The sequence below is a fragment of the Aedes aegypti genome, chromosome 2 (genome assembly GCF_002204515.2).
Source record: "Aedes aegypti strain LVP_AGWG chromosome 2, AaegL5.0 Primary Assembly, whole genome shotgun sequence".
Lineage (NCBI taxonomy): Eukaryota > Metazoa > Arthropoda > Insecta > Diptera > Culicidae > Aedes > Aedes aegypti.
In genome coordinates this window covers 5,957,538-5,970,655 of record NC_035108.1, presented here as the reverse complement: position 1 = coordinate 5,970,655, position 13,118 = coordinate 5,957,538, and the positions used below count along the sequence as shown (strand labels likewise).

Here is a 13,118-nt window from a genome sequence, read left to right as displayed (position 1 = left end):
TTAGAAAAATCATTCCTCGATATAACGTAACCTCTTTATAACGTAACTCAATATAACATGAACGAAAACATGATTTATGAATGATTAATGATTTCCGTCATCCTCTCGTCGCACCCGTTCCGAAAATACCCACATTGCATTGGTTTTCAACGGTTTTCCTTAACCGGAGGCCGCCATCTTGGATTTCAAAATGGCGTCGGACATCAATTTTCATCAGCCCCTCATCGTGCTCGTACAGAAAATACCCATATTGCATGGGTTTTCAATGAATTTACCAAACCGGAGCCCGCCATCTTAGATTTCAAAATGGCGTCGCACATCGACTTCCGTCATCCCCTCGTCGCGCCCGTTTCGAAAATATCCATGAGAACATACCTTGATTTATTTTTATTGCCTTTTTCCCATTATGCGCAAGATTGTGGTTTCAGTATTTGTATCAATGATAGAATAGATAAGGATAGCTATAGAATTTTGCAAATAGTATATTTTTCCCCAAAGATAGATGATAAAGATATGCTTGATCCAACAGTGATAAAAAATGCTGATAGTATCTCTATCCGTCTATCAATTGATTGAGATATTATAGTCTATCTTCTATTCATCATTTTTCAAGAAGTGATAGTATCCCTAACGCTACCCATAGTGATAGTATCATTTGATAGTATCAAAAGATAGACGTTATAATGGTAAATGCGAGGGATAAATTTGAAGCCTGTTACCTGGAATCGAACCAAGAACCTTGTGATCGATAGGCTCGTGCGCACTCCCCTCGTCTATCGGGTTTATGGACAAAAGGTCGAAAATGATTTGCTTGGTGGGAAATTTTTCCTTCTTTGAAAAAAGATTTTCGAGCTTTTGTCTCCTATTTTTTGTTCTTCGACCTTTTGTCCTTTCGACCTTTTGTCATAGGTACTTAAGGCAAAATGTATGAATTTCTATAGTCCAGATCGCCGCATGTAGAATTGATACGCAATAAGAACAAATCAAGGGAACCGTGTTCGACCATTCCCCCCTCCGCAACGGTCCTTGTATGAAAAAGTAAATTTTGTGTTTGAGCCTACTCCCCCTCCCCCTAGAGCGTTACGTAATTTGTGGCCGGCGCCTTAGTGTGCACAAATTTAGTGGCGTTGTGTATTCAATATGACTCTCAGCTATTCTATTTATACCTGCAATGCTGTTCTCAGTGTAGTCTGTATTTTTCTGCATTGGCCCTTTCAACAAGTAGAACATAATGAGTGACGTTCAATTTCAGGCATTGTCAACAATTACGAAAAGTTACCAATACATAACCTAGTTTTTGTACATTTTTGGATTGCCGAAGAGAACAATTTTGTTGCCGACAATAGTAATTGCATTGCCGATAAAAGAACAAGTGCCTCGTGACTTTGGTGAGGAAAAATAGACGATTTAGAGAACAAAATAGTGTTTTGTGCATAATAATTAATAAATTAAGTGTGCTCAAGTGTAGTTTTGGTGTCTCCTGTTAATTGTTGTGCTTTGTTGTTGTGTATAATTGCCTTCCTAAAAGTTCAACTGCTTAGGCTGCCGACAATACGTAAGTTCCCCTAATATGTTTACCATTATCAATAGAAGACTAATAATTAAGACATCCTGAAGAGAATTGAAGTGCGTTATAGTGAATATAGAACGGTACACCACCTTGAATTTTCTCAAGCACGAATCCGGAGAGCCAATCAGTTGTTCACGATTTGATTTGATTTGATCTTTAGATGACTCGCTAGTAGTCTAGCGTACAGCACTGTTTGGTTCTTTTGTTTTGTGCTCTTGCAAATTTGAAGTGTGGCTAATCATAAATCAGATAGAATTTCATTAAAATTTCAAGGTGAAAAGACTTCTATTTTCACCTTGAAATAGAAGCCTTATCACCTTGAAATTTTAATGAAATTATATCTGATTTTGGTTTCGTTTTTTTTTCGCATGGGTGATGAAATTTAACAAACAGTTTTGAAATTCGAATGCAATCATAGAATACCAAGCTGAGAAGTAGGCTCAATCCCACTTGGTATGTTATGCCAGGGGCTCCAAGTCTCATTTCCTCGATCAATCTAGAACAATGACTAATCAAAACTAGGCCGAGTGTGTGTCGTATCTATTTTCCTATCGCTGGCGCAGGATCTGCACCCAAGTAGGGTAGGCATTAATATCAAGATACGGGGCCAGTCGCAAAAGTCGGACACCACAAATAACCGACGAACAAAGCAGCAGAACCAAACCGACCAGTTTGACGTTCGACGAGTTCTTCGAATTCGTCCCAATCGCCACTGGTGATAAGAAAAAAGCAGGTTGCCGCCGTCTCCCCCAAACGTATTTACGTGCGCTCATTCTCATACCACACCATGTAAAGCGCGACGGACCGACCAACGAACCGACCGACCAATCCGACCACCGACAAACTGACCTCTGGCGAACTCGAGAACTACTAGCTTAATGACTTTTGAAATTGTATTGGTTATTGCACACATCTGGCGTCCGTCGCCGCCATTGCCATCGGACCGGAAAAGGGAAAAACCCCGCTCAAGCTCAACTCGGCAGGCAGATGGCTTTCGACTCGATGATCCTGGAACGAAAATGTCGTCCGTGACATGAAAGGGGAGCCACGCAGTCCGTGGAGAATTTCGTAATCATTGTCAATGAGAAAATTCAATACCACGGTGCTCACCAGACCGTTATTGTCAGGAAAAAAAATCTAATATAGACAAAGTAGGCATTGAGAAAGTTTTTCTTCTCATACAAATGTTTATAGTTTTCGAGTACATTTCTGCATGCCATATTCATTTAAAATCATCCCACAGGTAACACGTTTTGCTTCTATTGATCTGCAAAAATGTAAACTTGATATTTATTTTTTCATAATTTACGTTTTACAGTTGTTATTTGGGGTTTCAAGTTTATAAAGCCGCACGACCTATAACCCCGAGATCCATTATCACGGAGCAATGTCATTCGAAGAAAATTGTACATACGGGGTCATGGAATTCGGGGTAGTGACATTTGGGTTGATGGCATACAGGGTGATGAAATTCGTGGTACAGGGGTAGAATCGTGATTTAGATCGACAGGTGAGCATAGATTTGATAAAGATTTTTTTATGACGATAACGGTCTGGGGAGCACCGTGAGTACCCGATGCTGACGACTACTAAGCGGGACGAGTCGCGAGATGGGCGATGGGCGCAACCCGTATCATAACAACGAGCTCCGAGGCAGAGGCTACTACTCAGCTGCCGAGTGTAGGTACTCTATTATCGAGCAACTTGGCATACTGCGACCAATCGTCCGACCGCCCGGCTCTTCTTCGTTGTTGTTCTCGTTGTCGTCGCCGTCATCGGTGGTGGACTTGGTTTGCTCGTCGTCATCGTAGTAGTCGTTGGGTTTTGTGGGGTTGGTTTGGTTTGGTTTGGTAGGTCGATTGGTTTGCCACTGGCACTGAGTAGCACACTCGAAGTCGACTCGACTCAACGCTCGCGCACTGACTGCCTGGCCTACTGCTTGGCTGACGCTGGCGGGCGAGGTTCGGTGATTGTGTGGAAGTTGTGGATGCGGGAATGTAGTAGGCTGCCATTCTGCTCTGCGGCGCACTTGGTGACGACGACACAAGGCGAACAAGGTCTGCGCGCAGAGCAGGAAGAGCAGCGGGTATGCGGGTGCGGAAGGGCGAGAGGGGGGTCTGGTGTGTGGTTCACCAGAGTCAGGCTCGCCACCAAGCATTCGGTTGTCGGTGGTATTAAAATCGGGGGACAACAGGACTGTTATGGGAGGGTTTTTTTTTCTTCGAGGTAGCGGGTGTGTGTGCGTGGAGGGTGACGAGGTGAGGTGCGGGGGGGTTTCGGTCAGGCAGGGCAGCGAAGAGGGTCTAGCAGCAGTGGTTTTGTGAACGATCATCGCTGTTGCTGCCGCCCGCCATCGTCACCACGCGTGTTCCGCACCAAGTGAAGCACCGAACTAAGGCATCGGCGTGTGCAAGGGGGGAGCCATCCGTTCGGTTCTTCCTATTGGTTTTTGGCGTTGATCGACTTCGTTATGCGACTGATAGAAACTCTTGCTTTGTATATAGATCAAGCAATATGAATAGTAAATTGTTAACTTACTGCAAATGCTGGCATCTTGTCCACTGTTTGAGAACTTCAAAGATAAAAAATTGAAGACATCTTTAAGTGGCTATGGGTGGTATACCAAATATTAACCACACATAATTCGTAATTTATTACATTGTCAATCTATATCAAATATTACAAATATTTTCGACCTTAACTGTGTGGCCGTCTTTAGTGTCATGTACTTGACTTGACTCATACACAACACTTAAGACGGCCACACAGTTGAGGTCGAATAAAGCGTATCTGTAAAAGGACACTAACTCTGGTAAAAATAAATTTAGGAATTTTTGGAACAAGTTCTCCACTTGACTTTTCTGATTTCGAAGGCAATGGAATGGAGCAGAATCTTTTTCAAATTTGTGAATTTAATTTTCTGATTTTTTTTTGATAATTTACCACAATTTAGTTTTCCAAGTAACACAGAACAAAAACAAAAATTCAACGATACGTCAAAGTTTCTACTAGGGTAGGTGTACCAGTTATGGACATAGTGGTTCCCTATTTCGTCATATGGGATATGAAAGATTTTTTGTGTTGTAGTAGTAAGTATCTTTATGTTTAAACATCCAAAAAGATTTAAAATGTGAAAGTTATCGAAATTTTCCGTATGGCCAAGTAGGGAACCACAATGGCCATAACTGGTACACTCTCCCTAGTCGATATTTAATTACTTCAACATCGACTCTCGCAACCATACTGAAATACAAATTCCATAATTCTATAATAATCCATTGAAAGAGATTTTCAAAGTATTCCTGTTGCGTAAGTCAAAAGTTTCTAGAATATCCTTTCACGAAGTGTTAAGACTAGAGGTCTCATCGACATAGAAGATACGTGGCACTAGTTAATATGGAAGCTAAGATAACAGCATGACTGGGATGAATTCTCGAAGTTTCCGCTTTCGTAGATACTCCTCCCTCAAATTATGGATGTCATTTCTGAATATTCCCTACTGCTTCTGATCCCAGAATATAACATTCAGATCAGCTTCGGGGCAATGAAAACATTACCCGAGCAACGTTCAAGCACTTTACACTCCAAATTGACAACATTACTTGTGTATTTGAGATTTGTACATGGGATAGGTGTTTCAGAAAGTTTTTCGGTCAACCAAGTCTCTCGTTTCGGATTTAATGAAACCAAAGCTTTAAGAAGCTTTGAGTTTTCTTCACATTTCAATATTGAAGAAAGTGGGATATCGAGAAATATAATTCAAACCCAGGTCAAATGTGATTGTAGGGATCACTGAATTTCTAATAGTTTGAAATTGATGAAGATAACTAGAAATGTGCTCAAGTTAGTTATCTCAAATCGCAGTCAATACTGTATTTGTAGTTCTGTAAACAAAGTGGATCGTTTCGTATGGAAGTCGACATGCGCTGCTATTATTCTGAACCGCACTTACAGCCCAATTACATACAAATTTCTTATAAGATGCTGCCATTTACTTTGATGCATACGCAAAATCTCAGTAACGGGCCATTTATTTATTGCGTAAGAACTTTTAAGTGGAAAGGAGGAAATTTGGAATTTCTTACGTGCGATAAAATTTATTATTAGTTTGAATACAAAAAAATAGCTAAATTTCGATTAGTAACAAGTTAAACAGTATACTTCAATGAGACGGCCGAAAAATTACGGGGAGATGAAAGTGGTTGGAATCTCGCCCTATGAGAAACCTGAACAGTTCTTAAATCACATCACGCTAATCTGTACATCGTTCAAATTGAAAATGGTTCAAACTTCAGTAAGCTCTTGGAACGGAGTGAAGCGAAATGAAACATTGAGAAACGGAATGCAAAATTAAGACAAAATAGTTAATGAGGTAATCACAGGTTGAACTACACCTCATGCAAAACAACAGGATTATTACTGATTAACGGAAGAGCACGGTATACCTTTTATTTTACGCAATTTTACTTGAAATTTGGTCCAAAATTCGAGATTTATTAAACCTAGAAAAATTTGTTTCAAATTGATTACTTATTTGAACCAATATTAAGTTCATTCACAAACCACATTACACTGAAAACTGTAATTTTCGCCACCCACTTATCCCCTCGTAACGCATTTTGTTTGAATATTTTTCAAATCATCTTCAGGACAACTACCCACCGCTATTAGCGTTATGAAATTTGTGAGTGGGCCCCAATGTATTATACATCTTTGAGGTGTTTTGTGGAATCCTATTGATATATAATTATTCTTAATGTATTATTATAGTTAAAGAAATTAATAAACGAAAATATCTCAATAATGATTAGAATACCCTTTGAATTTGCGGTGATATAGGATGACGCTTATTAATTATGTTACGCAATATTCCAATTTTTTTATAACAACTTTATTAATTATATATGAGTCGTCGAATTTCCTTCAACTTTTCCTCTGAGAACGTGACATATTTTTTATGTCATGCCTCATGTGCACCGAAAATCCTAGATAAATCCAGGTTTTCCCAGTTTCAAAATCTTTAACGAACGTCATCCAACATGACATTCAAATAACTGCATTCGCCGATACGAACGCTCAACCCAAACGGAAAACCTTGCACCTTTTCCCCCCTATCCGCCAGCTCTGTGCCTGCCTATACGCCGAGGTGGATGGAAAAAACCGAATTCGCCGCCACCATCAAGGCAAGGCAGGGTCGCCCGACCGACAAACCAACCCAACCGACCGACCGACCAAGCACACAAAGAGACTGGTGTGCCTGTTGCCTGCTGCTGGTCGCCAACCGACGATCCGAACGTCCGACCACCCGATCCGAAATAAGCCAGTTGTTACCCAGCAGCGCGCAGCTTTCTTCTCCTCATCGGTAGATTTTTTGTGTGCTGTGTGCGCTCCTTTCCTGCACGATGGCAGATGGTCCTTTATTCGACCTCCTTTTTGGCTCTTTGTTCTCCATCCCTACTCCGGGACTGACTGGGGTGCGCGATGGATACCACCATTTTGATCCTGCGCCATTGGAATGCGTATCCTGGAGGTAGCAGCATGTGGTGTGCAAATGGAAACCGGATAGATAGGGTCCGGGTTTGCTGGGTACCAACGTGAAGAGACCTGATTGTTTCTACCCACATTAGTCATCCAATGGCTTTGGGACGATAATTCCCCCACTGTGACCTTCAACTTCCCATATCAACAGCCCCAAGTACATGCACAAGATAGAGGTTTACTTACATTTCTGCATCGCGAGGAAAGCGAAAATAGGATCGCGTATTGGTTTGGTTCAGGAGTTGCCTATTCCGGCACCCCATCACCAAGCAGTGACTTCCGGACATCTTCCCCATTTTGATCCGACCGATCGAGATATTCCAGTTCGCCAACAAACCACGACACTCGCACAGAAACTACGCGTTGGAATGGAAAAACCAGCACTGGTAGCCACTCCAAGGAATTTTCGGTGACACAATTCTAGGTCCCCTATACGCTCTCTCGCTAATCTCCGTCCACTTTGACCACGACCACACTGACAAACACTGCGAACCCGTATGGCACACAAAGTATGATGTTGATGATGTTCTTTCTTCCCTGGCTTCCACCAGGCGAGGTGATTCTCTGCTTCCACTAACACAGCACTCGTTCCGACATTAGTAGAGGCCCCTCGGGGGATAAACTCACAAAAGGCCGAAGGGGAGGTAGGCAAGTAGGAAGACGCACTACTAAAGGCACTGGTTGACTGATATTGGCACTCTGGCTCTACTGGGCGAATCAAGGATTTTGGTCTTGCGCGCAGACCGACAAACCGACCGACCGACTGACTGACTGAGCTTCTTATTGCTTCCCGATCCACAAATGCGTCTTGACTCGAACTGCTGTTGGCACGGACTGACGACTGCGAGATTGATTCGCCCAGCGGTGGAGGCCGAGAAGGCTAAACCGACAACGAAAGTGCATCTGTGACTGTGGTTGCGCGGCTGGCTGATGGCTGTCGGACTTTCGGTTGGTCGTCGTTGGGCATATGGAATGTCCGCCGGAGCGGGAGAGAGACCCGTAAGCAGAGTGCATGCATCCACGCAGCGCGCAGGCAGCCATCCATCAGGCAGGAGAGAGGCGTCGTCGTCGTCGGGCGGTTACCAACAGGAACAGGGTTGAAAGTGAAACGAAATACCCGCGGTGGAGTCGCTCCTTCGATGTCGGATGCGCCCGAGGCTGAGCGAACGAAGCTTGACTGGCATGTAGGGCGACTGTGCCAGTGATAGCGGTAGTAGTAACGAGTTGAGGAATAAAAAATTGCCAGAACATGACGGAAGCTCGTTTTTCAAAGCTGAATTATGTGAAGGGGTCGTAAAATGAAGGATATCATCTTGATTCTAATGAAAAACGAATAATTTGTATAGTTCTACCTAGTGATCCTTTATAGAGAGATACAGTGGTCCAATTTCATATTCGTACAGGATACTGTTTCCACATCACGTTAGTAAAAAACTATTAAATGAAGTATTGAGCTACAAATACTTTATCCACATTCAAGGTAACAGGTGTCATCTATTGTTTGCCAATCAAAAAAATATTTCCATTTACATTCATCTTTGGATTAATAGAAAATTATTGAATAATTCAATTATTGATGTCTAAAATTCATCCAATTCCATATTCGTACACCTACCAATATTCATACGCACAACGTTCAAAACTAAATTAAGAAGCTCTATTTGATTACTGAAATGCTTTACTATGATGTTCAGATGTAGTGAAATACATTTAGACAATTTATAAGTGGACATATATGAAATTTAGGTAAAGTTATGAGAAATGCCAGTTTTCCAATGATTTTTGCTATTAAATCCTATAATTTGAACAATAACGTTTATTTTTGCCATTGGATCCAATCTATAGATTATACTCGTAAGCTCTGATAGAAATTTAGTTGAAATACAGAAATCATAAACAGTTTTTATCCCTTTTGAATTCAGAAAATTGTTGTGCCATAAGTTCAAAACTCTTCTAAAATGATATTTTTAATCAATGTAAACCAAATTTTCATTCTAAACAACAGGTAAATGTAAATTTTGAATTTGTCTGTAAAAATAATTTGAACTACGAACTTCGTTTTACAATAAAGTACCCTAAACTACGCAGTACATACCTCCACATAATTGATGCCATCGCAATATTCAATTATCTTTGAAATGATATTCAAATTATATTCAAAATAGCACCCTATTTTGCAATTTATTGATTTTATAAGAAAAATACAAAATAATTTGAATGAGCAGAGAGCATTAATATACTATTTAATAGAATATATCCTGTTGTTTTCATCATTTAAAAAACGTTTGTGTTGCGGTTATGGCAATAATATTTATGCTAATCATGTTTAGTAGTAAAATGTAAATTAAAAATGATAATTACGCAATGTTTTGATAGGAACTTTGGTGACTTTACTTCTTCCGATAAAGAAGTTTTAGAATGTTTATTCAATACACACTTCCCCGGATGTGTGGACATAGCATCTACGGATGAACCAAATGTCTTTTCATGTAGTTACGAGTCTCTGGCCTCGGCTCGCAGTATCGTAACTACTGAATCGATTCAATGGGCACTTAATAGTTTTGCTCCTTTCAAATCTCCAGGAGCGGATGGGATTTATCCTGTTCTGCTCCAAAAGGGATTTGAGTCTATCAAACATGTTTTGAAAAAGCTACTTGTAAGCAGTTTTGCTACCGGGTACATTCCCAAATCCTGGCGTGATATTACTGTAAAGTTTATCCCAAAAGGAGGACGTGCGTCGTATGAGGAAGCGAAGAGTTTTAGACCAATCAGTCTGACCTCTTTTCTTCTGAAATGTCTGGAACGCATTATCGATCATCACATCCGTGATGTTTATTTGGCAAACATGCCTCTTCATGTCAATCAACATGCTTACCAATCTGGAAAGTCCACTGTGACTCTTTTACACAAAGTTGTATACGATATCGAGAAAGCATTCGCTCATAAGCAATCGTGCTTGGGTGTTTTCTTGGATATTGAGGGTGCCTTTGATAACGTGTCTTTCGATGCCATATTGGAAGTCGCACGAAACCATGGGCTACCTACAATGATTACCAATTGGATTCATCAAATGCTCAAAAACCGACATCTCTTCTCGACATTGCGTCAAGCAGCGATTCGAAAATTGAGTGTTTGCGGATGCCCCCAAGGGGGAGTCTTGTCACCACTTTTGTGGAATCTCGTAGCAGATACGCTATTGAGGCAACTCAATAATTGCGGTTTTCCAACTTATGGATTTGCCGACGACTATCTAGCTCTGATAGTTGGTATGTGCATAAGCACCCTATTCGACCTGATGCAAAGTGCTCTTCAGGTAGTCGAGAGTTGGTGTCGCCAATATGGCCTTTCGGTTAACCCGAATAAAACATCTATTGTTCTTTTTACGGAAAGACGAAACCGCGATGGAATTCGACCTTTACGTCTTTTTGGCACTGAGATTAATGTGACTGATCAAGTAAAGTATGTCGGAGTCATTCTAGATTCCAAACTTTTATGGACAGCTCACATTGATTTCAGAGTCAAAAAAGCTTGTATGGCCTTCGGTCAATGCCGGCGAACCTTTGGTAAAACTTGGGGCCTCAAACCCAAATATATCAAATGGATTTACACAACAGTTGTTCGACCAATATTGGCATATGGATGTCTTGTGTGGTGGCAAAAGGGCGAAGTGAGAACAATCCAATCAAAATTGGGCCATCTCCAAAGGATGTGCTTGATGGCGATGTCTGGTGCGTTCTCTACAACTCCCACAGCAGCGCTCGAGGCCCTTTTCGACGTTGCGCCACTACACATACATCTTAAACAAGAAGCACTTTCTTGCTCTTACCGTTTATGGGTACTGGATCTACTGGAGAAAAATCCAGTGAATCGTAGATCTACACACACTTCGTTGTTTCCACTTTTGGTGAATTGGGACAAAATTGTCCTTGCTCCAAGTGATCTCACAATTGCTTGTAACTTTCCTTACAGGACATTTACCACACAATTCCCTTCACGGGAAGAGTGGACGTCTGGCTATTTGGAAAGAAGTATATCAAACAATATAGTATGTTACACTGATGGCTCCCTTCTTGAAGGTAGAGCTGGTGCAGGAGTATATTCTCGTGAGCTAAGGCTGAATCAGTTTTACTCACTTGGTAGAAACTGCACCGTTTTTCAGGCAGAAATATTTGCTCTTATGTGTGGAGTGCAATCAGCACTTCAACAGCGCGTAATGGGTAAAGTCATATACTTCTGTTCAGATAGTCAGGCTGCTATAAAAGCTCTCGCTTCGGCCAACTCAAGGTCTAAGCTTGTTATCGCATGTCGAACTCAAATTGAGGAACTGAATTCAGTCAACTCTGTAAACCTTGTATGGGTACCTGGCCATTCTTCCATCGCTGGAAATGAATTGGCTGATGAGCTAGCTCGCGATGGAGCATCGCATGACTTCATTGACCCTGAGCCGGCTATTCCAATTTCGAAGTGCTGGGTGAAGCTTCAGATAAACTCTTGGGCGGCAACTCAGCACAAGCAATATTGGAATAGTTTGGAGTCGTGTCGTCAAACAAAATTGTATATTACTGAGCCATCTCCAAAGGTGGCGAAGTATTTAACAAATCTGTCAAAGCAGAATTGCAGTCTCTTGGTCAGAGCGTTGACAGGCCACTGCCGACTCAACTATCACATGGCAAATATTCAGCGTGCTGACTCATTTGTGTGTGATAGTTGTGACTCCGATTATGGAACTTCGTATCACCTGATATGTAACTGTCCAGTTTTTGCGCAAATGCGATTCCAATTACTTGGTAAACACTTATTAAGTGAAACTGAATACAGAAGCCTGAATCTTCAGGACATCCTGTTATTCTTAACCCGCTGTGGTAATGAGCTATAGGCTCTCTTTACGCTCATGCGTTTTGCAGTGCCCTTTTTAGGGCGCTGTTCGAACCCATTGTGGTATGGAGCTACATGCTCTCATTTCGCTTATGCGATCTTCCCTCTTCAAGGGACCCCACTCCTATTTCCTCCCATCTTTCCCTTCCCTTTCCTCTCCCATCGGGTAGATGATGAAATAGGCTCAAATATGGCGATGGCACAAATCTCCCAACTGGTGGGGAACGTGCCTTTGGAGCCGGCCTTCTGATACCTGATACCTGATACCCTAAACTACGCAGTACATACCTCCACATAATTGATGCCATCGCAATATTCAATTATCTTTGAAATGATATTCAAATTATATTCAAAATAGCACCCTATTTTGCAATTTATTGATTTTATAAGAAAAATACAAAATAATTTGAATGAGCAGAGAGCATTAATATACTATTTAATAGAATATATCCTGTTGTTTTCATCATTTAAAAAACGTTTGTGTTGCGGTTATGGCAATAATATTTATGCTAATCATGTTTAGTAGTAAAATGTAAATTAAAAATGATAATTACGCAATGTTTTGATAGGAACATTAACTATGGATTATGTATATACATTTAGGAGCCAAACATAAAGAAATTGACTTAAATTTTTGGTTTTGGATTTGTTATAAATGTTATACTACCTAAGATTCAAAAGTATAAGTTGTCGATATTCACTCCTAGCTACTCTAAAACTGATTATAATTTTTTGAAACTTGTGCAATATTCGCAGTTATCAATCTTAAGGAAGTGATGTTGAAAAAAATGCAATTTATTGTTCGACTTACCGAATATTTTAGCAAAAAACATGGGAAAACTGGTATTTTTCTTAAATTTACTTAAGTTTCAAATATGTCCGCTTATAAATTTTCCAAATGTATTCTACTGCATCTGAACAACATAACGAAGAGCTTAAGTAATCATGGTTTCTCGGGGTGGCCCTTTATCGGGAGCCCGATTGCCTCCTTGGCACCCCCTCCCAAATCCGGGCCTGACTATGCGAGAGTTTTTGGTGGTAAAATGAACATCCTAAATCGTCCTTGCATGATAAAAAATTCAATGAAATTTGTTCTTCATGCGTAACAGGCTCGGTGTTCACTGTTTATTTTTAC

The 13,118-nt window shown here is 40.9% G+C and overlaps 1 protein-coding gene across 3 annotated transcripts in view; it reads right to left on the bottom strand.

Moving 5' to 3' along the window:
* LOC5570254 (myb-like protein AA) overlaps window positions 1–13,118 on the bottom strand; it is a 73,878-nt gene that overhangs the window by 31,854 nt on the left and 28,906 nt on the right. The window contains exon 1 of one of the 3 annotated variants that reach the window (XM_001658984.2): window positions 7,295–8,003. The exons of the other annotated variants lie outside the window; for them this stretch is intronic. Within the exon in view, the coding sequence (XP_001659034.2) occupies window positions 7,295–7,404 (110 nt within the window). The 5' untranslated portion in view covers window positions 7,405–8,003. Of the gene's footprint in view, window positions 1–7,294; window positions 8,004–13,118 lie in introns of those variants that run through there. 3 annotated transcript variants of the gene reach the window in all.